The 26,690-nt window shown below is 44.7% G+C and overlaps 2 protein-coding genes across 8 annotated transcripts; one reads left to right on the top strand and one right to left on the bottom strand.

The window, feature by feature from the left end:
- Positions 1-245: 245 nt before the first annotated feature.
- On the bottom strand, positions 246-11,311 carry mybl2a (MYB proto-oncogene like 2a). 4 transcript variants are annotated; one of them, XM_036987972.2, is made up of 8 exons: positions 10,984-11,311; positions 9,370-9,475; positions 9,092-9,163; positions 8,843-8,935; positions 6,848-7,068; positions 4,365-4,485; positions 4,064-4,117; positions 246-3,828 (listed from the first exon to the last, which is right to left on the bottom strand). In XM_036987972.2, the coding sequence occupies exons 1-8, from the start codon at positions 11,001-11,003 to the stop codon at positions 1,933-1,935; spliced, it is 2,583 nt and encodes an 860-aa protein (XP_036843867.1). In that variant the 5' UTR covers positions 11,004-11,311; the 3' UTR covers positions 246-1,932. The 4 variants fall into 4 exon arrangements, with proteins under 4 accessions (XP_036843867.1, XP_036843869.1, XP_036843866.1 ...); XM_036987974.2 differs by having other exon boundaries at positions 9,953-11,302; XM_036987971.2 differs by having other exon boundaries at positions 10,861-11,255.
- LOC118966046 (uncharacterized) lies at positions 10,817-26,630 on the top strand. Of its 4 annotated transcripts, none has more exons than XM_090184299.1 (7): positions 10,817-11,398; positions 17,846-17,976; positions 18,101-18,222; positions 24,347-24,395; positions 24,518-24,592; positions 24,904-25,043; positions 26,126-26,630. In XM_090184299.1, exons 4-7 carry the CDS (start codon positions 24,363-24,365, stop codon positions 26,271-26,273), a joined length of 396 nt encoding a protein of 131 aa, XP_090040425.1. In that variant the 5' UTR covers positions 10,817-11,398; positions 17,846-17,976; positions 18,101-18,222; positions 24,347-24,362; the 3' UTR covers positions 26,274-26,630. The 4 variants fall into 4 exon arrangements, with proteins under 4 accessions (XP_090040425.1, XP_090040423.1, XP_090040424.1 ...); XM_090184297.1 differs by having other exon boundaries at positions 24,901-25,043; XM_090184298.1 differs by having other exon boundaries at positions 10,854-11,398; positions 17,846-17,986; positions 24,901-25,043.
- The last annotated feature ends 60 nt before the right edge of the window (positions 26,631-26,690 follow it).

Below are 26,690 nucleotides of genomic sequence, written 5' to 3'. Positions count from 1 at the left end.
TTGGACAGATTTTATCGAGTAAAACCTCTCGCTTCGCCTCTTCCTCTCTGGCTTCTACCCCCAGGAACGTTCAGAGCGCGCCTGCGATTGACTGCCCTCTAGAGGTTTATAGTAACCTGCTGTCAATAATAGCGTACTCAATGTGGATACAACCTTTAGATGTGTATTCTTCAGTAGGGATTTGTACATAATTATTATGCAGACAAAACAAAAATGAGAACCTGAAACTGAAATAAAAAATACAATACAATTGAATGTCTTTATTTTCCATACATTTCAGCCCAACCAAAGACAGTTGTTTTGTGAGAGAAAGGGAAATTGGACACAGTACTATATGAATTACCAGTCGTTCATGAAACATCGAGGGGGGTGCATTTGTTTAACACAATCTCCCCCAAAATAAGCCCAATAAAAAAATCGAAATCCATGACATTACATGATTGGAGTAAATTGCATACATTCAACGCATTGTTAGTTTCAAGCAAATAGAATAAATACATGGAGAAATTACAGTTGTGTGGATATCCTGACACATTTTAGTCTTAGAAAATGAGAAAATTATTTATTCACAAAATTAATAAGAATAAAGAATGAAATAGTGACATTTCCAGACAATCTCAGGGAGGGGAAATACTGCCAATACTATAGGCTTGGGCAAGGAAACCACTTAACTGCTCGACTCAGTTGCATACAGTATAAAGGCATCTTACTCTGTCATTACTCATCATTAGTTAACAAAAACTGCCCCTACTGTACATTCAAATTCAAATGAATTTCTTAAGGAACTGTTTTATTTAAATAAGTACACTTAGAAATGATCACTCATTCCAAGCCGTTACAAATTAACATTTGTGCAGCTTCAAAAGAAAAGCAGTATATCAATCTACTATTCTAGCACTACTTGCTATGCGATTAGTCCCCAAGCAAGAGTTCACAGTGAAAAGCAACTGAAACCTCAAAGTTGTAGCGATATGAAGAGGTAGAGAAAAGTGCACTTTCTATTGGTGAAATATGTCAACAAGATGAAGACCTGTTTACAGTAATATATGCAAACAATGTCCATTGATTGAAAGTTGTGTTTGACCAAACAAATAAGAAAAAAACCAATCACCATTCAATGACCTCAATTGTCACTGTATAACACAGGTTCCCTGGATGCTACTTGATCCTTAAAGAGGCAATCGGCAGCAGAAACAATAACAAAGCGTCCTCACCATCCCTGTTTCAGTAAAAAACTGAGGGATGGGGCTAGAGAAAAGTAACCACTCTCAAATTCATAGACAGAGCCATTGGATGCAAGGACTGACCATCCATGATATCAAAATATAATATAGTTTTAGAGTAAAACAAACTTATATTTCAGGTTCTGATAGGGTATGGCAGTTGAGTTAAGCTCATGAGGCATTTCTAAGTTATATTCTTCATGAATCAATGGGTACATATAAATTAATGATAAGTCCAAAAACAGCTGTAGCAACTGCTGATTGCCCCTTTAAAGAAAAAACTACAGTAGGTAATGAAAAGAATGCTTATGTAGAAGATTTCATTTCCAGATTCAAACTCCAAACACAAAAAGTAAAGAAAAGTTTCCAGGATACACTCAAAGATAATTGGCCATCTTACCATATTGTCCATTACAAGGTGTACCAAACATGTTCTTTCCAAATGTTTTACATATCTAAAATGTATTAACTTCATAATTACAAAAATAACATTATTTAGAGGTATTATTTCTGTTGTGTTACATTTGTTGACATGACATCACTCAGCCCTCAAAGCTCAATCCTTGGTGTGCAGGGTTTTGTCCCGGCTCATTGTTCAATCATGTAAACTTGGATGACAATCGAGTAACAGATTAGGGTAAGAGACCCTGCACACACAGGACTGATAATGAGATATATAGGGCAGTAGCAGGCACTGTGTTCAGCATGTCTATGACGGTTTAGTGGCGCCATTGAAATTGGACCTCCCGTCTTTCGCCCTCAGGGACTCCCTGTAGATCAGCAGCCTCTCTGTGGTGTGAGGGGGCAGCCGGCTCCTCTTGGCCCTGACGATGCAGGACGCCATGGGGAAGAGTCGATCAAAGCCGCCTGAGGTGGCAGGCACAGCCAGCAGCTTCCTGGCCGCTCTCTGCAGCTGGGGAAACCGTGAGGCGTCTCTCCAGAAAACCTGGGTGGAGCCGTCCCCATCCAGCACAGGCTCTGACAAGTACTGGTCCAGCTCAGACAGCTTCATGCTCTTGGCCGCAGGCTGGAGGAAACTGAAGATGGACTTGCGCTTGAGGTTGCCGCTGCCACTGTTAGAGCTGGAGGCCTCAGAGTCCTCCTGGATCTCTTCACTCTCCTCTTGCTTCACTGGGTTCCAGGAATCCATGTCGCTGACCAACGACTTGACCAGCATTTGGACCTGGAACTTGGAGGGGGCGGCCAGGGAGGCGGTGTCCCCCTCCTGCTTCACGTCATCGAAGGGCTGGAGCTTAATGCGGGGGTCCAGCACCGTGACCAGGATCAGGTCCCTCTGCAGGAAGAGGGGCTGGAAGTGTGTTTGCAGGCCGGAGCGGAGCCCCTTGGAGAAGTGGCTGTAGTTGGTGGAGCGGGTCTCCAGGGTCTTGTCCAGGCCGATCAGGGAGGGGATGATGAGGGAGAAGGTGACGGCATCGCTCTGAAGCACCTGGATGGCCTCCTCAAAGGGCTCCAGCAGGCCGATGATGTCCACCACCTGCTCCCGCTTGGCCCTCACCATGGGCGGGGAGCTGGACGAGTCCTTGGTCTCAATGCGGGCCTGGGCAAGCAGGGTCATGACTGAGCCCCACACCGCCTCCTGTACCATCCGCCGCATCGACACAAAGGTGGAATTCCAGCGGCAGCTGCCGGGTGAGGGGGCCAATGACAGGCCACACTCCTTCAGCAGCACCTCGTTCCAGTAGGCGCTGCGGCGGAAGAAGGCCACCACGTTGTGCACCTGAGACAGCAGGTTCTCCACCACACGAGAGTTCTTTAGAGCCTCTTTGATCACCAGCTGCAGCATGTTGGCGACGCAGCCCACGCGCGTGCCAAACTGGATCTCTGAGAAGTCCTCCGTGGGCATCTTGTCACCCAGGAAGGCTAGCATCTCCTCCTCGTCCGGGTCGCCCCTCTGAGACGAGCACATGATCCTATAGTCGCAAAAGAGGTCGTAGGCAGCGATGGTGTGCTTGGCCTCGTTGGTGATGATGTAACCCAGATTGTTGGGGAACAGGCCGTAGCTCAGCAGCACAGCTTCCAGCTCCCGGGCCATGGCCACGTTCATGTTCTTGTGGCCGATGTGGCGAAAGGCCACGGTGGGCCGGTGGATGTGCCAGTCATCATCCAGGAAGTGCAACTGCACGGCGACAACAGGGTCGGCGTAGGGGCTGGCCCAGAGGTCCAGGGTGGCGTGGACAACGGCATCGCCCGCGCTGGCAGCCAAGCAGGTCTTCAGGTCGCGGATCAGATGGGGCTTGATTGCCTTCTCCACGTCGTCGTACAGCCGGAGGCCCACGGCACGCTGGGACAGCCTCTGATATTGGGGGCCGATAACAGACATGAAGCTCCTGAAGCCTGAGCCCTCCACGAAGCTCAGGGGCAGCATGTCCTCCGCTATCATCCGCAATACGGCCTCTGTGATGCTCTTCTGGCGAGACTGGTGGAGAGTGGGGACGCTGCTAGGACCGGAGCTAGAGCAGGGGCTGTTGGAGTCCCTCTTGGCTAAGACAGGCGGGAACACCACTGTCTTTGACCTGACTGGGTGAGAGTCCTTTTTTGGCCTAATTTTTAGCATGGGGTCTATAGCCTCTCTATACTGCCTCATCTATAGAGAACAAAGAGAATGGGTGAAAAGGATTGAACGTTTCAAGATTTATACTGTGGAGAAAAATGAAGAAAAAAATAAGAAAATGCTCAAAAGGCTTAATTCGGTTAGTGACAACCATTATGCCTGGTTGGAGGATAACAGAACACATTACACCTCACTGCTGTTTGGCCTCCCACAGACATAGGTGAGTAATGCGCAAACAGAGAAAGAGTCAAGGATATGGCGTTCTTACCACTTCTGGAGGTTCAGGCTCCGTGTCCAAAACAACGTCACAACGAAAATCTACCTGTAAGCCAAGATAACCTAAGTTAGCAAACAAACGCAATTTACCTTGTTTACAACTAACAGCATATACCTATTTTTTTTGTTTGTTGTTCAAGTAAATTCAAATAGCTAAAAGTGTTGGAAGTGACAGGGTGACCGTTTGTATTTGAGGAATACAAAGGGCTGACCTCGCCCTGTAACAGAGTGGTAGGTGGTGGGTTAGGTGAAACATAGTGCTTGTTAGTATGTGAAGAATACAAAGGGCCGACCTCGCCCTGCTCCAGAGAAGTGGGTGGTAGCGGGCTCCCGTCATCATCCATAACATATGCTCCCATCTCGGCTTTACGTTTGATGGTTGAGTTCCAGTGGTTTTTCACAGCATTGTCCGTCCTACGGAGGTAGAAAAGCGGTGTGTCATTCCTGGAGAGCAAAACTACACTATGACTTTCTATTCAAATTGACTAGTAAATTGGAGATGTCATTGTTTGAATAATAAAATCGTGTTGGGATCTGAATGCGACCGGTGTTTCGTAGCATTTGGCAGGGTTCCACATAAATGATGATTAACAATGTCACCCAGGCCAGTAAAAACATGTCTGGGCCAGGAGATCTCTCACAGTCACTGGCTCAATCAGGCCCCAAACTTTCAGAAACATTCAGAAACAACTTGCGGGTAATTTTCTAGCGAAGTGAGTTGATGTGTTCAAACGCTTGCTGTGCAGAGCAAAAACAGTTCTTAAAGGGGCAACGGCATCTTAAAGCTAGAATCTTTAATTGAAAAAAAATGACAAAGCGGACACCCCGTCTCAGAGTTGGTAAAAAGCTGAGGGATGGGCCTGGAGAAATGTAACCACTCAAGACAGAGGTATGGATGCAAGGACTGATCATCCATGATATGAAAATTATAGTTTTAACCATATTTTGAGGCTATGCAGTGTTAGTTTATACTTATATTGTTTACCAACATAGGAAGACAGTGGCACCTTTTCCCTAATGTACAGTGCCTTCGGGAAAGTATTAGGTCTAAAATTGATCCCCCCACTCGATCGACACACAATACCCATTAATAACAAAGCAAAAACAGCTACATTTATTTTGCTAATTTATTCAAAAGAAATAATGAAATATCATATTTACATAAGTATTCAGACCCTTTACTCTGTTTTTTTTAAGCACCTTTGGCAGCGATTACAGCATCAAGTCTTCTTGGGTATGACGCTACAAGCCTGGCACATCTGTATTTGGGGTGTTTCTCCCATTCTTCCCTGCAGATCCTCTCAAGCTCTGTCAGGTTGGATGGGGAGCGTCGCTGCACAGCTATTTTCAGGTCTTTCCAGAGATGTTCGATCGGGTTCATGTCCGGACTCTGGCTGGGCCACTCAAGGACATTCAGAGACTTGTCCCAGAAGCCTCTCCTGGTTTGTCTTGGCTGTGTGCTTAGGGTTGTTGTCCTGTTGGAAGGTGAACCTTCGCCCCAGTCTGAGGTCCTGAGCGCTCTGGAGCAGGTTTTCATCAAGGATCTCTCTCAGCCTACCAGTCCCTGCCGCTGAAAAAGATCCCAAAATCATTATGCTGCCACCACCATTCTTCACCGTAGGGATGGTGCCAGGTTTCCTCCAAACGTGGCGCTTGGCATTCAGGCCAAATAGTTCAGTCTTGCTTTCATCAGACCAGAGAATATTGATTCTCATGGTCTGAGTTCTTTGGGTGCCTTTTTGCCAACTCCAAGTTGGCTGTCATGTGCCTTTTACTGAGAAGTGGCTTCCGTCTGGCCCCTCTACCATAAAGGCCTGATTGGTGGAGTGCTGCAGAGATGGTTGTCCTTCTGGAAGGTTCTCTCATCTCCACAGAGGAACTCTGGAGCCCTGTCAGAGAGACCATCTGGTTCTTAGTCATCTCCCCCAATTGCTCAGTTTGGCCCGGGCGGCCAGCCAGCTCTAGGAAGAGTTGGTGATTCCAAACTTCTTCCATTTAAGAATGATGGAGGCCTTCAATGATGCAGACATTTTTTGGTACCCTTCACCAGATCTATCCCTCGACACAATCCTGTCTCGGAGTTCTACGGATAATTCCTTCGACCTCATGGCTAGGTTTTTGCTCTGACATGCACTGTCAACTGTGGGACCTTATATATACAGGTGTGTGCCTTTCCAAATCATATCAAATCAATTGAATTTACCACAGGTGGACTCAAAATAAGTTGTAGAAACATCTCAAGGATGATCACTGGAAACAGGATGCACCTGAGCTCAATTTCGAGTCTCATAGCAAAGGGTCTGAATACTTATTTAAATAAGGTATTTCTGTTTTTGATTTAATACATTCACAATTTTTTTTTTTTTTAACATTTTGCTTTGTCATTATGTGGTATTCTGTGTAGATTGCTGAGGATTTTTATTTATTTAATCCATTTTAGAATAAGCCTGTAAATGTAACAAAATGTGGAAAAAGTCAAGGGGTCTGAATACTTTCCGACAGCACAGTAGATCTCAGCTTCAAAGAATAAAGCAAACATTTGCATTAACAATTTATATTACGCAGCTTTTAACACATTAAAATGTTGCCTATTTGTAGTTGAATAACAGAGAGACAGCACTCTAATTTATGGGCCCTGCATAACTCTAATGTATTTAAACTACCCCAGGTCCAGGCCAGTAGAAATTTTGTTTGGGACAGGAGATTCTGGATCAACTGGTCTGGCCAGGCCCAGTGAGAAAAAAAGTTAATGTGGAACCTTGCTGTGGTCAGTTACCTTCCAGGTAGAAGCTTGGCGATCTCCGCCCAGCGGTTCCCAAGGACACAGTGGGCTTTGTAGATGATCAGGTCCTCCTCTGGGGTCCACGAGGACTTCTTCACGTCCGGGTTGAGGTGGTTGTGCCATCGCTCCCTGCACTGCTTCCCCTGGCGACCCTTCAGGTGCCTGGCCACCATCGCCCACTGCTTGGTCCCATATTTACTCACCAGCTCAATGACCTACAGAGAGGAACAATGATGAGAGATTATGTATCCTTCACTTTCTAAGGACAATAATCATATATATATATATACAGTGCCTTGCGAAAGTATTCGGCCCCCTTGAACTTTGCGACCTTTTGCCACATTTCAGGCTTCAAACATAAAGATATAAAACTGTATTTTTTTGTGAAGAATCAACAACAAGTGGGACACAATCATGAAGTGGAACGACATTTATTGGATATTTCAAACTTTTTTAACAAATCAAAAACTGAAAAATTGGGCGTGCAAATTTATTCAGACCCCTTAAGTTAATACTTTGTAGCGCCACCTTTTGCTGCGATTACAACTGTAAGTCGCTTGGGGTATGTCTCTATCAGTTTTGCACATCGAGAGACTGACATTTTTTCCCATTCCTCCTTGCAAAACAGCTCAAGCTCAGTGAGGTTGGATGGAGAGCATTTGTGAACAGCAGTTTTCAGTTCTTTCCACAGATTCTCGATTGGATTCAGGTCTGGACTTTGACTTGGCCATTCTAACACCTGGATATGTTTATTTTTGAACCATTCCATTGTAGATTTTGCTTTATGTTTTGGATCATTGTCTTGTTGGAAGACAAATCTCCGTCCCAGTCTCAGGTCTTTTGCAGAGTCCATCAGGTTTTCTTCCAGAATGGTCCTGTATTTGGCTCCATCTATCTTCCCATCAATTTTAACCATCTTCCCTGTCCCTGCTGAAGAAAAGCAGGCCCAAACCATGATGCTGCCACCACCATGTTTGACAGTGGGGATGGTGTGTTCAGCTGTGTTGCTTTTACGCCAAACATAACGTTTTGCATTGTTGCCAAAAAGTTCAATTTTGGTTTCATCTGACCAGAGCACCTTCTTCCACATGTTTGGTGTGTCTCCCAGGTGGCTTGTGGGAAACTTTAAACGACACTTTTTATGGATATCTTTAAGAAATGGCTTTCTTCTTGCCACTCTTCCATAAAGGCCAGATTTGTGCAATATACGACTGATTGTTGTCCTATGGACAGAGTCTCCCACCTCAGCTGTAGATCTCTGCAGTTCATCCAGAGTGATCATGGGCCTCTTGGCTGCATCTCTGATCAGTCTTCTCCTTGTATGATCTGAAAGTTTAGAGGGACGGCCAGGTCTTGGTAGATTTGCAGTGGTCTGATACTCCTTCCATTTCAATATTATCGCTTGCACAGTGCTCCTTGGGATGTTTAAAGCTTGGGAAATCTTTTTGTATCCAAATCCGGCTTTAAACTTCTTCACAACAGTATCTCGGACCTGCCTGGTGTGTTCCTTGTTCTTCATGATGCTCTCTGCGCTTTTAACGGACCTCTGAGACTATCACAGTGCAGGTGCATTTATACGGAGACTTGATTACACACAGGTGGATTGTATTTATCATCATTAGTCATTTAGGTCAACATTGGATCATTCAGAGATCCTCACTGAACTTCTGGAGAGAGTTTGCTGCACTGAAAGTAAAGGGGCTGAATAATTTTGCACGCCCAATTTTTCAGTTTTTGATTTGTTAAAAAAGTTTGAAATATCCAATAAATGTCATTCCACTTCATGATTGTGTCCCACTTGTTGTTGATTCTTCACAAAAAAATATAGTTTTATATCTTTATGTTTGAAGCCTGAAATGTGGCAAAAGGTCGCAAAGTTCAAGGGGGCCGAATACTTTCGCAAGGCACTGTATATATATATATATATATATATATATATATATATATATATATATGTCTGTATAATGGCATTTGTTTTTCATTGCTCACCTTGTCGTCCTCCTCCTTGGTCCAAGTCCCCTTGATTAAATCTGGATCTAGAGCCTTCATATAGCGGTGCATACATTGATACTCTGTGCGTCCCTATAAGAAATCTACTTTTGTAAGGTTTTCACAGACAGGATTGATACTATTAATAAGAGCGTGCCTAATAGAAAAAAATAGGACTAGAATTCTCTTCTACAATTCTGCCATATAGCCTGTGCTATATCTATCCCAAAATCTGTCCCCAACACTCACTGGTAGGAAGCTGGCGATAGTTGTCCAGTCACTATTTCCAAAGTTGTGCACCAGGATCTTTAGATTCTCATCCTGCAAGTACAAGAGAGAAACAACTTAGAGAACATACCACTACACTACTTAGAGCAGCAATTATTATCTTCTTCCTTCATAGCACGTTTAGGTCAGGGCTGAGAGCTTCTGGTTAGTGTTAAGGTTACAGAGGACAGTATACAAGTAAAAGAGGCCATCTTAGTTATGACACAAGGCCCAGAGTTCAGTCCAGATCAATCACTCACCTCCTCATGCGTCCATTTCACTTTAACTTTATAACTCTCCCGCTGCTCCGCCACATCAGAGTCTGTGTCAACACACAGCATTTCATCTCCATCTTCACTCTGCATGCTGCCAATAAACAGGTAGAAAACTATGAGACGGGGCACGTTCCTCTGCCCAGGCGTTCCTGACGCATGCCAGATCTTACAACGCCAGGATAGGTCGATTTTTACTTAATCTATGTTATTTAAATCTGGTGCCCGACAACAGTCGATAACGTGGCAAGCAACCATTGCTTAACGTATTAGAACGTCTGAGCAGGGGGACACGGCCAAGAAGAGAACAGAGGCAGGCATAAAACCCTGGCACACTTGGATTTTATGGAATTTGATGTTTGTGTGAGGCATGGATGTGCCCCTCAATTACAAAGTTCCTACACAGCTGCCATCACTTAGTCTACTCATACCAGCAGCTTTATTGACCTGAACCTATTACATGTGAGCACTGTTCACTTGAGCTGTTCGAGAAGTCTTGACTTATTATGACAGTATCCTCTCTACCACAAGGTTGATAAGCCAGTTTGGCCATTTAGAACGCTAATATTACCTGTCTCTTACACTTGGTGATGTCCCATACGGTGCTGTACCCAATGACGGTTGGTACAGCGCCGAAATTCAGCCTGAGCCTGTCAACGAAACGAGCCTTCCACTTGTGGTATCTCTCAGTCGGTTGGGACAAAATTATCACCACATGGTTGTAACGCCTGGTTTTCCGCCAACAAATGCAGGCCAGCTGATTATAACATTAATTGTCCTACTTATTACAACGCTCCAAAAGTGAAAAGTAACTCGGTCCCTATCGTTAAGTGCAGCCTTTAACGAAACTATTTCGACTAAAAAAATAAAATAAAAATCGAACAAACTACAGTACCGCAGCCCTAGTACCTCATGCGCGTCTGTGGATTGCAACAAAAAGTGGCAACATGAAGTATACAATTCCAATACATGTGCTTCAAACTGCGCAACATTGTAACAAGCTGGTCTTCACATACAATGAATGTAACAAATTCACGAGGCCCACCCCACCAGTCTTGGAAACAACGTAACGTTGGTTAGCTAGCTAATCAACAAACTGCATGTTACTGCTGCGAGCGATACAACCTTTCATTTAGGCAAATACATTTAGTAATATCTTCACCAATCAATGCCACAATATGCACCGTGCTACTTAAAAGTGGGTAACTAAAACTGTGATTAGCAAATTGTTACATTCTTACATGACAGAAAAAAACGTATTCTTGACTGCAACTGGTAGTGAAGATGCCGGTAACGTTAGCGAACGTGTCCAGCCTGCTAGCAAACAACTACTAGCCGACTGCTGGCCGCGATAACAACGGCTTTCTAAACGGGCTGTTTAACTGTTACTGAACAGTCAACGTTAGCTAGCGAGCTAGCTTCCGGGATCACAACCAAATTGCACACGAAGACCACTGGAAGTATAACGTCACAATTTACCAAGGCATTTTCGCTCTCTGGTCTACAGTCACAGTTCCAGGTTCTGGTGGAATAAGTTGATGCACATGGCTCCTTTTCACTACTGAATAAGATAAACGGTATAAACCCATTGCATTGGCTTACCCGCGCGGCCAACCGGACATTTCCCCCCCAGCTTCTAGGAGGGTCCAGCAAACCTCCCCAAAACCCCAACTGTCGCGGCCTTGCCTCACAGATCCGTCTGTTCAACCGACACGGGACTCTAACCGTAACAAATTACTTTAATAAGTTACAATACTTTGCCAATAGAGTAGCTAAACTGCGGAAAACGAATCAACCAGACTCATGCGTTTCAATTTCTTATCTCGCGCCTAGCGTTTTTTTAGTAGCAGATTTTTTTGCCCGGGAACAGGGGTAAGGAAGAAGGGTACGTTCAAGACCATCAACGCTCTCCGGAAACAAAGCATTTGTTGCACTCGTAACGTTATATAATACCGAAAAGCAGAGGGTCAACTCCCCCCCCCCCCCAAACAATGTCACCAGACACTCATCAAGCTAGGTAAGAGATCATGAATAAACATGCTTAAAGGGATAGTTCCCCCAAATTACAAAATGGCATATTGGTTTCCTTATCCTGTAAGCTTTCTATGGACAAGGTATGACTTCAATCCATGCTTTAGTTTAGTTTCCCTGGCACTGTTTCTAAATGCTAACATTTTAGAATTTGGGGCACACATTCCATTCAAGTCATGGGAACAATATTAGCATTTTTTGCGCATCATGTCCAAATCAAACGAAAGTATCTCAAATTGATTGTGAAGCTGGCCAAAGTCACTTGTAAAAAATGTAACATGATGTGCAAAAAACGCTAATATTGTTTGCGTGACTTGATTGGGATTTGTGCCACAAATGCTAAAACATTTTTATTTAGAAAAAGTGTCAGCCACTGCCAAGGCAACTAAACCAAAGCATGGATTGCTGTCATACCTTGTACATAGACTGCTTAGAGGTAAGGAAACCAATGTGTAATTTTATAATTTGAATTGATAAAAGACCTAACTAGAGTAAAGGTAATTCAATAATCAATCTTGTGTTGCACCTTGAACCCAATAGCCTAACAAATTAAGAACTCAAAGTACAAACACTTAACTTTTGATGTTCTTTATGAAGACTTCCTCTATATCAAATGTCAGCTAACTTAATTAGTCAGACAATATTACAAGTTTCTATAGTTAAAGGATATCTTCACTTTTTCAGACGCAGTGTCATTTACCCAGGAAGTAATTTATGGGACAAGGAGAGACTGTCATCCATGGTTCAGATTTGTTTTCGAAAGCCACTGCCAACTTGAGCTAACTGTAGGCGACAATAACCAACAATGGGATTGATGGGGCAAGCTAACCATGGTCAAAAGTTGTGGCAAAATCACCTCAAAGTTTTTCAAACCAAGTCTTTGAGTTGATTTGGTCATACAGTTTTGAACATGGTGAACTTGCCCCTATCCATAAATAAATACAAAACAATGTTTCTCATCAGACATTCTTGTATAATGAGGAGAAACAACCAGATCTGAGGTTTCTGAGTGGCGCAGCGGTCTAAGCCACTGCATCTTAGTGCATAGAGGCATCACTGCAGTCCCTGGTTCAAATCCAGGCAGCATCACACCCGGCTGTGATTGGGCAGTGCACAATTGGCCCAGTGTTGGCTGCGGTAGGCTATCATTGAAAATAAGAATTTGTTCTCAACTGACTTGCCTAGTTAAATAATGGAGTCACTGTGACACTTGTCTGGCCTTGTACATGGGGTGAAACATTTAGCAACTTCTACCAATCTTGCAGCACAGTGGCTCGCTCTAGAGAATGTTTCCGCCTCGTTTGATTATTTCTAATGACAGGAAGTGGATCCTCATTACCAGGACATTCTTTGAGGAATCAACCACTCCACTCCACTACGAAGGGGCTAACGTGAGTGGGTTTTACTAGATGAAGTACAGCTACGACCGGAAGTTACTTTTCGTAGCAGCCTTAAGAGAGGATATTAGCCAACCCTAACCCTTTTCCTAACCTTAACCTAATTCTCCATACCTGCCTCGTTAATTATCTTAACCTGCTGCATAAGTTCTCCTAACCTGCTGATAAAAAGTCACATAGCTGTATACCACCTAGACAAAACCACCTAGACAAAGGACTGCTGTACACAGATTTACATAAAGTCTGCAGAATTCTCCTCAACCCAAAATCTGTACCTCATCTCTATAATTTGTTCAAGTCAGGATTATACAGCAAGATTGCACTCCCACTTTCCAATAGCATCTTTAGCTACCCCCAACAAATTAAATGTAGGCTACCACATCATTTGAAGAATAATGACAAGTGGGATTGATATGAAATGTATAACCTGTATTTGACTGTACTCCAGATGCCTATTAATGACATTGTCATGCCTTATTAATGTGTATTGAAATGCATAACCATTTCTCATGTTTGTAGGAACTTCAGTGAGTTCTGCAGCTTTTGTGTTGGTCAACTTTGCAATTGTGATTGACAGGATGTTGTACTTACACTCTCTAAGTGTCATTGTAAATAAGAATTTGTTCTTAACTGATTTGCCTAGTTAAATAAAGGTTAAATAAAATAAAAAAAAGTGAAGGACATGGACTCCTGCTCAAGATGTGGAGCATATAACCATGTTCATGCACCTCAAATACCAAGTTGTAGTTTTTTTTATGAAGCAAAAAAATTGCTATGTTTTCCTAATGCCTTCCTATCATTTACTTTCTGCTCACCAAAGCCATTGTCCAGCAGTGATCATCACATATCTCTTGTTTCAGGAGTAGAATCCACTGTGTCTACTATATCCACAGTGCTGCTTTAGCAAAGACAGGAATGTTAAACTACACAGCTAAATCTCTGCTCTCATCAAACACATACACTACATGACAAAAAGTATGTGGACACCTACCTGCTCGTTGAACATATCATTCCAAAATCATGGGCATTAATATGGAGTTGGTCCACCCTTTGCTGCTATAACAGCCTCCACTCTTCTGGGAAGGCTTTCCACTAGATGTTGGAACATTGCTTCGGGGACTTGCTTCCATTCTGCCACAAGAGCATTAGTGAGGTCGGGCAATGATGTCGGGTGATTAGGCCTGGCTCGCAGTCAGCGTTCCAATTCATCCCAAAGGTGTTTGATGGGGTTGAGTTGGAAGCACAGAAATGTCTAGAATTTCATTGTATGCTGTAGTGTTAAGATTTCCCTTCACTGGAACTAAGGGGCCTATCCTGAACCCTGAAAAATAGCCACAGACCATTCTTCCTCCTCCACCAAACATTACAGTTGGCACTATGCATTCGGACAGGTAGTGCTCTCCTGGCATCCGCCAAACCCAGATTCGTCCGTCAAACTGCCAGATGGTGAAGCGTGATTCATCACTCCAGAGAACGCGTTTCCACTACTCCAGAGTCCAATGGCGGTGAACTGTACACCACTCCAGCCAACGCTTGGATTTGCGCATGGTAATCTTAGGCTTCTGTGCGGCTGCTCGGCTATGGAAACCCATTTTAGGACGCTCCTGACGAACAGTTTTTGTGCTGACTTGTGCTGACCAGAGGCAGTTTGGAACTTGGTAGTGAGTGTTGCTGAGGACAGACGATTTTTTCGCTACGCTCTTCAAAACTCGGTGGTCCCGTTCTGTGAGCTTGTGTGGCCTACCACTTCGCAGCTGAGCCATTGTTGCTCCTATATGTTTCCAGACTGCTGGAAATGGCTATGTGATGTGTTGTGCATAGTTTTTTTTGTCAACAGAAAGTGTGTTCTGCTGTACAATCTGGGGAGTCCTCCTGAGCAGGGTTTTCCAAACTCGGTCCTGCAAAAACCTAAATGTGCACCCAGGGGGGACCCCAGGACCAAGTTTGGAAACCTGCTCTTTTTTTAAATTTATTTATTTATTTTTTACCCCTTTTTCTCCCCAATTTCATGGTATCCAATTGTTGTAGTAGCTACTATCTTGTCTCTATCTTGTCTCGCTACAACTCCCGTACGGGCTCGGGAGAGACGAAGGTTGAATGTCATGCGTCCTCCGATACACAACCCAACCAGCCGTACTGCTTCTTAACACAGCGCGCATCCAACCCGGAAGCCAGCCGCACCAATGTGTCGGAGGCTACACCGTGCACCCGGCAACCTTGGCTAGCGCGCACTGCACCCGGCCCGCCACAGGAGTCACTGGTGCGTGATGAGACAAGGAGATCCCTACCGACCAATCCCTCCCTAACCCAGACAACGCTAGGCCAATTGTGCGTCGCGGCCGGTTACAACAGAGCCTGGGCACGAACCCAGGGACTCTGATGGCACAGCTGGCGTTGCAGTACAGCGCCCTTAACCACTGCGCCACCCGGGAGGCCTGGAAACCTGCTCTTGAGGACCAGCAGTTCTACATGGCCCCCAAGGCTTTGATATTCTGTCAGTCAATGTCACCTCAAAGTTCTTCTTTGAAGTTAACAGAAGCAATCAAACTTTTGCAAAAGCATTCAAGGTCATATTCCATAGTCCCTCAGGTCTAAGCTTAAAAAAAGTAATCAACACCCTAAAGCCAACTCTCAATCTCATTTCACAGGAATTTATCAGAGGGTTATTCAACATGCCCACTGTGTCAAGCATTGTGGCTATCATAATGAACAGCCGAAAGTGAGCGATTGACCATGGTCCTGCCTGAAGTCACCAAACAGTCACAGGCATGCAGTTTTGTTTCTGGAACATTTCCGCAAGTCACTCTCTGCAGAAAGAACGCGAGACCTGCCGTCCAGCATCCATGTGATCTAGCTAGCAGGCACGAGAGGCCACCTAATCTGTCCTCCACACATGTTGCTCTACTCACCCAAACATGATACTACACAATCAGCAACTAAAGGGTCCCCATGCATGAGGCGGCTCAACCGGATGCTGGATTCTCTTTGTGTTATTAGTCTATTTAAAGAATAACAGCGGGTGACCAAAAATATCCTTTCGTCTCACAGTTCTGACATAACTTAGGCCAATTTTGGTTTTCAGGTGTTGTGATTGTGCCAGTGTACGTGATGGGAGAAGAGAATGCAATTTTCACCTTTGTTCAGGGACACATTATTCAATTTCTGTTGGTCACATGTCTGTGGAACTTGTTCAGTTTATGTCTCAGTTGTTGAATCTTGTTATGTTCATACAAATATTTACACATGTTAAGTTTGCTGAAAATAAACACAGTTCACAGTGAGAGGACGTTTCTTTTTTTTGTTGCTGAGTTTACATACTAAACATACAGTATGTCATTAACATGTCATTTTCATATTAAAATAAGATTCACTTTTTTTTAAACTTGCAGAGTATGTAAAAGGCAGAATCTACTGCACACCCAAAGCTGATTTGTGAAGGTGCTAGAGGCAAAAGGCAAAACTGGAGAAACAGGAATAAGCTCAGCAATAATTAAAATACATTTGCATCTGACTGGAAGTCTGGGAAGACTTTTTCCTGTTTCTCCAAGCTTGCAGAGTATGTAAATGTGTATTTCTGCTCTCAGCCCAACCCCCCCAAGACACACACACACACACACACACACACACACACACGGCTGGAAGCAATGGGTCAGCCGCAGTGCAGCTGGAGCAATTAAGTGCCTTGCTGTTGTGCACTTAACAGCAAGCAATCTATCTAGGAGGATTTTTTTTTGTTTTTTTTTTGTTTGTTTTTTTGAATTTTTACCCCTTTTTCTCCCCAATTTCGTAGTATCCAATTGTTGTAGTAGCTACTATCTTGTCTCATCGCTACAACTCCCGTACGGGCTCGGGAGAGACGAAGGTTGAAAGTCATGCGTCCTCCATTACACAACCAACCAAGCCGCTGCTTCTTTAACACAGCGCACATCCAACCCGGAAGCCAGCCGCACCAATGCACCGGAGGAAACACCGTGCACCTGGCCACCTTGGCTAGCGTACACTGCGCCCAGCCCGCCACAGGAGTCGCTGGTGCGCGATGAGACAACACCCCTACCAACCATGCCCTCCCTAACCCGGGCGACGCTAGGCCAATTGGACCTGCCGTCCAGCATCCATGTGATCTAGCTAGCAGGCACGAGAGGCCACCTAATCTGTCCTCCACACATGTTGCTCTACTCACCCAAACATGATACTACACAATCAGCAACTAAAGGGTCCCCATGCATGAGGCGGCTCAACCGGATGCTGGATTCTCTTTGTGTTATTAGTCTATTTAATTCGTAGTGTGTAACAGACAATTGTTGTAGTAGCTACTATCTTGTCTCATCGCTACAACTCCCGTACGGGCTCGGGAGAGACGAAGGTTGAAAGTCATGCGTCCTCCATTACACAACCAACCAAGCCGCTGCTTCTTTAACACAGCGCACATCCAACCCGGAAGCCAGCCGCACCAATGCGCCGGAGGAAACACCGTGCACCTGGCCACCTTGGCTAGCGTACACTGCGCCCAGCCCGCCACAGGAGTCGCTGGTGCGCGATGAGACAACACCCCTACCAACCAAGCCCTCCCTAACCCGGGCGACGCTAGGCCAATTGTGCGTCGCCCCACGGACCTCCCGGTCGCGGCCGGTTACGACAGAGCCTGGGCGCGAACCCAGGACTCTGATGGCACAGCTGGCGCTGCAGTACAGCGCCCTTAACCACTGCGCCACCCGGGAGGCCCTAGCCTGCTTTTCTAACCGGTAGGCTAGCTGCCACACCCAGAAATATTGTGCAACTGCTTTCATATTGTGCAGCTCAATTGCAACTGCTTCAACTGCCAGTTCTGAGATCCCTTCAGTGATAATGAGATGTCCTCAGCCCTGGCCAGTATTGTTATAAATATACACTGTAAGACCTGTCTGTTACACATGTATTATTATACAGAATGATGTCTAGGGACCTGACTGGGTAAATAAATGTACTGTCAGTAACAGAGCTGTCCTGTCCTGTATTATAATGTTTTGTACTGTCTTGTGTCTGCCTGCCTGTTTCAGTTTGCGTCTGTCGCTGACGTGTCCAAGGAGAAACTGATGCTGATCCAAGCCCGGGAGGACCTGCTGCTCAGAGGGGTGGACGTTTGACCACAAGGCTAACACGTGCCACACCACCTGTCCAGTCCTGTCCAGTAAGTGAAGGTGAAGCATCACATTCTCTAAGTCTAAAATCTTATAATGACATCCCATTCTCCAACAGTCAACAGAGAGTAAGGTGTAATTTGAGATGTAGCGGTGTTTCTCTTCCCGCACCAGGTGGAGCAGTTCCACAGCATGTTTGCAGGGGAGTTTTTCTACATCGGCATGGCCAGCAACGTCCACCTCTCTGCACATTCGTCCCCCTGTGAAGGTTCATAAAGTGCAGCAGTATCGAACAGGTAATAGCTAACAATTCCACAACAAAAACCTAATATCTAACAAATTCCACAACAAAACCTAATACACACAATCTAGTAAAGGGATGGGATGAGAATATATAAATATAAAATATCTGGATGAGCAGTGACAGAGCGGCTGAGATGCAATAGATAGTAAAGAATAGATAGTGAAGGATACAGTATATACATATGAGATAAGCAATGCGAGATATGTAAAAAAAATTAAAGTGCCACTATGAAAGTGTCTAGTGTTCCATTTATTAAAGTGGTCAATGATATCAAGTCTGTAGGTAGGCAGCTGCCTCTCTGTGCTAATGGTGACTGTTCAACAATTTGATGGCCTTGAGATATGTTGTTTTTCAATCTCTCTGTCCCAGCTTTGATGCACCTGTACTGACCTCGCCTTCAGGATGGAAGCGGGGTGAACAGGCAGTGGCCAGGGAGGTTATTGTCCTTGATGATATTTTTTGTCTTCCTGTGACATCGGGTGTTGTAGGCGTCCTGAAGGGCAGGTAGTTTGCCCCCGGTGATGCGTTGTGCAGACCGCACCACCCTCTGGAGAGCCCTGCGGTGCTGTTGCCGTACCAGGCATTGATACAGCCCGACAGGATGCTCTCAATTGTGTACCTGTAAACGTTAGGAAGCCACATTTTTTCAGCCTCCTGAGGTTGAAGAGGCACTGTTGCGCCTTCTTCCCCACACTGTCTGTGTGCATGGACAATTTCATTTTGTCGGTGATATGTACACAGAGGAACTTAAAACGTTCCACCTTCTCCACTGGTGTACCGTCGATGTGGATAGGGGGTGCTCCCTTTGCTGTTTCCTGAAGTCCACAATCATCTCTTTTGTTTTGCTGACATTGAATGAAAGGTTATTTTCCTGACACCACACTCCGAGGGCCCTCACCTCCTCCCTGAAGACTGTCTCGTCATTGTTGGTAATCAAGCCTACCACTGTTGTGTCATCTGCAAACTTGAGCCGTGCATGGCCACGCAGTCGTGGGTGAACAGGGAGTACAGGAGGGGGCTGAGAACGCACCCTTGTGGAGCCCCAGTGTTAAGGATCAGCGGAGTGGAGATGTTGTTTCCTACCTTCACCACCTGGGGGCGGCCCGTCAGGAAGTCCAGGACCCAGTTGCACAGGGCGGGGTCAAGACCTAGGGACTCAAGCTTAATGATGAGTTTGGAGGGTACTATGGTGTTGAATGCTGAGCTGTAGTCAATTAACAGCATTCTTACATAGGTATTCCTCTTGTCCAGATGGGATAGGGCAGTATGATGGCGATTGCATCGTCTGTTGACCTATTGGGGCGGTAAGCAAATTGAAGTGGGTCTAGGGCAGGTATTCCCAAACTGGGGTACCCCCAGGGGTACGCGCAATGCCGTTGGGGGTACGCCAAATAAAAATGTGATTCACATAAAAAACTGTTTTTTTTTAATCTTCACATTTTCAAACAGTCCCTTTATATTTTCCAACGGGGCTATACATTTGGGTGAGGTTTTTTTTCTCGCCTGAGGAGCCTCGTTTCACTGCCAAAAATAAAATCAAACCATCTAGTGTTCAGAGAAATAGCAACACAATATCAAATACAGGTAGCCTAGTCAAATAATTAACATCCAATCACATTATCCGTTACTCTCTCGTGGGAATTACACTAACGGTCCATATGTAGCCAAACGTAACTGCTGCTCATTCCGTTTGCTCAAAAATGTATCAATGGTTAAAAAAAGTAAGGCATAGAGACACATACCAGCTCTACTGGTAGTACTGATACTACCAGCAGTACTACACCTGCACCTGTTGACGACACAAGTTGTTCTGCTTCCACGAACACATCCAATGCTAGCATCAGTAATTCTACATTTGTTGTTATAGCCCAGCTAGCATGGACACTGACAGTTGTGAATCTGATGCAGCCGAAGAGCTACTGCCCCCTTACCCAGGAAAGCACCGAACAACAGACAGGGATGTTGGACCATCGAAGTGACGCAAATATGATGAGAACTACATTGATTTGGGGTTCACTTACATTGGGAGTAGTGCCTTTCCTCAGCCACAGTGTGTTATATGTGCAAAAATAATATCTCACAACTCGATGAAACCTTCACTCTTGCGCAGACATTTAGAAACAAAACATGCCAATTTGAAAAATAAACCACCAGAGTTTTTTGAGCGAGAATTAAGACGACTTTCGAGTAGTAAGACATGTATAAAAGCAACAGATACCATTAATAAGAAGGGGGGCTAGAAGAGTCTTATATGGTCAGCTACCGAGTGGCTAGGACAGGCAAGCCCCATACTATTGTGGAGGACTTAATTATTCCTGCTTCCGCGGATATGGCTGGGACAATCCTGGGGGTAAGGCCAAAAACTGTACAGACAATGACTTCATCAAACAACACTATTTCACGACACATCAATGACATGGCAGGAGATGTTTTGAAACAATTACTGCTTCGCATACAAGCCAGTGAATTCTATGCGTTACAGCTGGATGAGTCAACAAGCGTGGCGGGAGTGGCACAGCTCCTGTTATATGTCCGTTACATTTATGGGGGGTCAATTAAGGAAGACATCCTCTTCTGCAAACCACTGGAAACCAGGACAACAGGAGAGGATATTTTTAAAGTACTGGACAGCTTTGTGACATCAAATGGACTTTGGTGGTCAAGATGTGTTGGTATCTGTACTCATGGCGCAAAAGCCATAACAGGGAGACATAGTAGAGTGGTAACGCGTGTGCAAGCAGTTGCTCCCGATGCCACTTGGGTACACTGCAGCATCCACCGAGAGGCTCTTGCTGCCAAGGGAATGCCTGACAGCTTGAAAGGCGTTTTGGACACGACAGTGAAAACGGTTAACTTGTTCAAGCAAGGCCCCTGAACTCTCGTGTATTTTCTGCACTATGCAATGATATGGGCAGCGACCATGTAAGGCTTTTACAACATACAGAAATGCGCTGGGTATCAAGGGGCAAAGTATTGACACGTTTTTTTGAATTGAGATACAACCTTAAAGTTTTCTTTACTGACCATTTTCACTTCTCTGACCGCTTGCATGATGACGAGTTTCTCACACGACGGGCCTATCTGGGTGATGTTTTTTCTCGCCGAATGATCTGAATCTAGGATTACAGGGACTCCCCGCAACTATTTTCAATGTGTGGGACAAAATTGAGGCTATGATTAAGAAGCTATTTTGGATTCGTTATCCCTTTCATGCCTTGCCTCCAGTTCACTTACCGATATCTGAACAAGAGAGCCTCATTGAAATTGCAACATGTGGTTCTGTGAAAATTGTATTTAATCAGAAGCCACTGCCAGATTTCTGGATTAGGCTGCGCTCAGAGTATCCTGCCTTGGCAAATCGTGCTGTCAAGACACCGATGCCCTTTGCAACCACGGACCTATGTGAGAGTGGATATGTGAGAGTGGATTCTCGGCCCTCACTAGCAGGAAAACTAAATACAGGCACAGACTGTGTGTGAAAAATGATTTAAGACTGAGACTCTCTCCAATACAACCCAACATTGCAGAGTTATGTGCATCCTTTCAAGCACACCCTTCTCATTAATCATTCTTATGTTTAATAAATGTATCGTCTAGTGTGTGTGTGGCAGGCTTACAACAATGGCAAAAAACAACATTTGAGAGTGCGCTGACCCTGGTGCTAGAGGGGGTATGCAGCTGGAGATGAATGTTTGAAGGGGTGCGGGACTATAAAAAGTTTGGGAACCACTGGTCTAGGGTGACAGGTAGGGTGGTGATATGATCCTTGACTAGTCTCTCAAAGCACTTCATGATGACAGAAGTGAGTTCTACGGGACGATAGTCATTTACATAGTCATTCAGTTACCTTGGCTTTCTTGGGAACAGGAACAATGTTGGTCATCTTGAAGCATGTGGGGAGAGCAGACTGGGATAGGGATTGATTGAATATGTTCGTAAACACACCAGCCAGCTGGTTTGCGCATGCTCTGAGGACACGGCTAGGTATGTCGTCTGGGCCGACAGCCTTGCGAGCGTTAACACGTTTAAATGTTTTACTCACATTGGCCACGGAGAAGGAGAGCCCACAGTCTTTGGTAGCGGGCCACGTTGGTGGCACTGTATTGTCCTCAAAGCGCGCAAAGAAGTTGTTTAATTTGTCTGGAAGCAAGACGTCGATGTTCGCGATGGGGCTGGTTTTCTTTTTGAAATCTGTGATTGTCTGTAGATCCTGCCACATACGTCTCGGGTTTGAGCCGTCCACTTTGTCTCTGTAGTGACACTTTGCTTGTTTGATTGCCTTACAGAGGGAATAACTACACTGTTTGTAGACCATATTCCCAGTTTCCTTGCCATGATTCAATGCAGTGGTACGTGCTTTCAGATTTGCGTGAATGCTGCCATCAATCTACGGTTTCTGGTTAGGGATGGTTTTAATAGTCACAGTGGGTACAACATCCTATACACTTCCTTATAAACTCGCTCACCGAGTCAGTGTATGCGTCAATGTTATTCTCTGAGGCTACCCGGAACATATCCCAGTCCACGTGATCGAAGCAATTTTGAAGCGTGGGATCCGATTGGTCAGACCAGCGTTGGATAGACCTAAGCACGGGCGCTTCCTGTTTTGGTTTCTGCCTATAGGAAGGGAGCAAAAAGATGGAGTCATGGTCAGATTTGCCAAAAGGAGGGTGGGGGCATCGCGGAAGTTAGAGTAGCAATGGTCGAGCTTGTTCCTCAAATTAGCTTTGTTAAAATCCCAACTACAATAAATGCAGCCACAGGATATATGGCTTCCAGTTTGCATAAAGTCGTTTGCATAAAGACGTTCCTTGATGGCTGTCTTGGGATCCGCTTGCGGGGAGGATATACACAGCTGTGACAATAACCGAGGAGAGTTCTCTTGGGAGATAATACGGTCTGCATTTGATTGTGAGGAATTCTAGATCAGGTGAACAAAAGGACTTGAGTTCCTTTATGTTGTTACAATTACACCATGAGTCGTTAGTCATGAAACATACACCCCCGTCCTTCTTCTTACCGGAGAGATGTTTATTCCTGTCGGCGCGATGCACTGAAAATCCTGTTGTCTGTACTGATTCCGACAGCATGTCCCAAGCTAGCCATGTTTCCGTGAAACAGAGTATGTTACAATCCCGGATATCTCTTTGGAAAGAAACTCTTGCCCTGATTTAATCGACTTTGTTAACTAGGGACTGGACATTAGCGAGTAATATACTTGGATGCAGTGGGTGGTGTGTGCGTATCCAAGCCTCACTAGAAGACCGCTCCAGCACCCTCTCCTCCGGTGGCGTTGTTTTGGGTCGCCCTCTGGAATCAGTTCAAATGCCCTGGGAGGTGCAGACAAAGTATCCGCTTTAGGAAAGTTGTATTCCTGGTCGTAATGTTGGTTGTGCTGGTAAGTTGACATCTCTCTGATGTCCAATAGTTGTTCCCGGCTGTATGTAATAAAACTTAAGGTTTTCTGGGCTAACAATGTAAGAAGTGATACATTAAAAAACTAAATACTGCAAAGTTTCCTAAGGACTAGAAGCGAATCTGCCGTCTCTGTCAGCCCCATCGACCTTGAGCAGGTGTTGTTCAGAAAGAGCAGGTGTTGTTCAGAAAGAGCAGGTGTTGTTCAGAAAGAGCAAGTGTTGTTCAGAAAGAGCAGGTGTTGTTCAGAAAGAGCAGAAAGGGCAGGTGTTCAGAAAGAGCAGAAAGAGCAGTTGTTGTTTCTGGTTTGTACACTCAATGTATGTCTAAATGGCAGTAAATTGAATTGAAGCAGCTGGGATTTATGGAGGCAGCAGATTGAACCCTCAATCCGAGGTAAGAACACAAATTGGCAATAAGGAGTTCTAGCTGGTGAAAATGAGAGTATGGTGTTTTCTCTGGGTCTGTTCCAGTCCACGTAAAGGAAGCCTCTCCACCATCATAGTAGACCTGATGGGAAGAGACGTGTCCTGCAAAGACCTCAACCCCCTGGTCAGAAACCCAGCCCTCTAACAGTCGCGATAATGTGTATGAGTTAACGTGGGGACGTGTTAGCCTTTTCTGTATATACCCCATGGGGACAAGCTATCTCCCTCCAGTGTGGAGTTACATACTATTGTATTCACTTTTTCCGTTTTTAGAAAGCTCATTCACTGGATGCCCTCCTGGAAAGCATGCCAGAATGTTGAGGTGAGGGATAATTCCTATTTTCAAAACGTTCAAAACATTTCTGAACGATACTACTGTAAGAGCTAAGTGTTCAAACTTATTGGTCCTTTCTGTCCTTTTAGTTTGTTTTTTTTTTGCCACAGGAACATAACCACTTGCACGAAGGGCACGTTCACTCGAGAGCAGTTTCAGGACAACTTCTCTTACGTCATCCTCAAGTAGGTTGTGCGGTGAGGTTGTTACAGAGCACTGATGGAAGTAAGATTCTAGACTGTCACGCTTGATAGAAATGTTAAATAAACATTTGATCTGTTCTATACAACAACAACAAAAATGCTTGTGATGCCAAAGTGTTTTTTTTAGGTCTTTTTCATTCGCGGAACATAAGGCTTCCACAAAGAAAGCTAATACAGAGTTATAAAGTTATTGCTGTTAATATATATTTTTGTCATTTCATGTGCAGTTATAACGACTAGTATTTCATTCATTGTCCTCCTCTTCCACCACCTTCCCCTCCTCCACTAAGAAGTATGTGTTCTTAGTGGAGGAGGTTCTGTTCCGGCCTAGCTCTGCCTCCAGTGACCTGCATATCTCCTACTACAGTATTACAGACTACTTCTGCCCCCTGCTGGTCTACCACGATACCCCCTGGAGACCCTCCATGGAGCTGTGAGTAACCCTGGCAACCCTTTTCTCTGACCTCAAAATACACTCACTGTACATCGTTCAGTGTAAGAAAACCTGTCATCTCTGTGTGAAGTGGAGTTCAGACAGACCCTTGATATAACTACATGGCACACACACAAAGACCATTAGAACAAGCATGGCACTCCGTCAAATCAAATAACATTTTATTTGTCACATACACATGGTTAGCAGATGTTAATGCGAGTGTAGCGAAATGCTTGTGCTTCTAGTTCCGACAATGCAGTAATAACCACAGAGCAACAGCGCCAGAGCCAACCCACCACACAGCATTTTCTAGAGCAGGTAAACATGGCTGCTTGGTTTTTGATCCTGAGCCAACATCAAACCCACCATTGCAGCTGGAACGGTAATGAGCTTGTGGAGCAGGCGAGTGGCGACTTTGTGATGTTTGAGGTGAACGGCATGCATAACTACCAGTACCATCAGTCGGGCCAGGAGGCCAAGTGTGGACCTGGACCTCTCTGCTGAGAGAACTGGACCTCTCTGCTGAGCCAGCAGCAAAATAAACCAAACCCCAACACAGCCCAGACCAGGAATATATGTACCGGTACACATTCTATAGCAACACAGTTGAATTCTTACTTTATCACCAATCAATAATGGCCGATAGGAATTTGTCGACACAGCACTGTAGACTAGAGGCCCCCATGCACTGTAAGCAGAGTCATATAGCCTCCATCCCGAGGGAGGATCTTTCCTAATTTCCCACGTTTGATTTGGATATTCGACAAATTCAACTTATAAAATGCAGATACATCGTCCTTGTCCTCATTAATATCTCATACATTCATCCCTCTGCTTGCTTTGAACCTGGCCTTATTTTTATTTTTATGAGCGCACTTAGTTACCAGGCTGTACTCTGTAATACATCAACTGAAGGTTGAATACGGTAGTGGAATATTTTCCTATCAAGTGGAGTAAGACATACATGTTCATAGTTAGTACACTATTTATATGCCATATTCTATAGTAAACATTAAAACTGGATTGTTTTTGATATTGTAATATTTATGATGATATTCACTGTCTCTGTGTTTCTGCAGCTACTATACGCTGACCACTACATTCAGTGTGCACGGGGCATTCCTTCCTCGCCCTCTGCCATCTGGTGTGGCACTGGGCATCTTCCCGGGCCATCTTTGTGGTCCTGCTGCTCATCGGCTTTCTCCTCAGCCAGCGCGCTCACCATAAAAAAATAGGATGGACACACACTTTACACACAAAGCGCAACACATTCAGATGTTTTTTTTGTCAAAACACACGCACTCCCAATACATCCCAAAACAGGAGAAAAAACGCATGTCCTCTGAGCAGCGTGAAATAAATGTGATGAGCTGTTCAGCATGAACTCTGTCAGTAACTGATCCCTGCCTTTTTGTCTTGTCTGTGATTCATTTAGAAACTGTTTTCAGTTTTAGGAACACAGTTAGTTGATCTGAAATCTGTTGATGATTGGAAATGATACATTTGCATAAAGCTTTTTTTAAATGCTGTCCTTGTATGTTTTGCTTGATGAAAATGTTTTGAGGAATAAAGAGTTTATAGCAATCGTTTCTTCATAACGGCAGTTTTTGTTTCACACTTCAATCAGATGGAAGCTCTGTCGAC

The sequence above is a fragment of the Oncorhynchus mykiss genome, chromosome 9 (assembly GCF_057628025.1).
Source record: "Oncorhynchus mykiss isolate SJ-2025 chromosome 9, ASM5762802v1, whole genome shotgun sequence".
NCBI lineage: Eukaryota > Metazoa > Chordata > Actinopteri > Salmoniformes > Salmonidae > Oncorhynchus > Oncorhynchus mykiss.
Note: the sequence above shows the minus strand (reverse complement) of the source record. Positions and strands in the feature narration are given on the sequence as shown.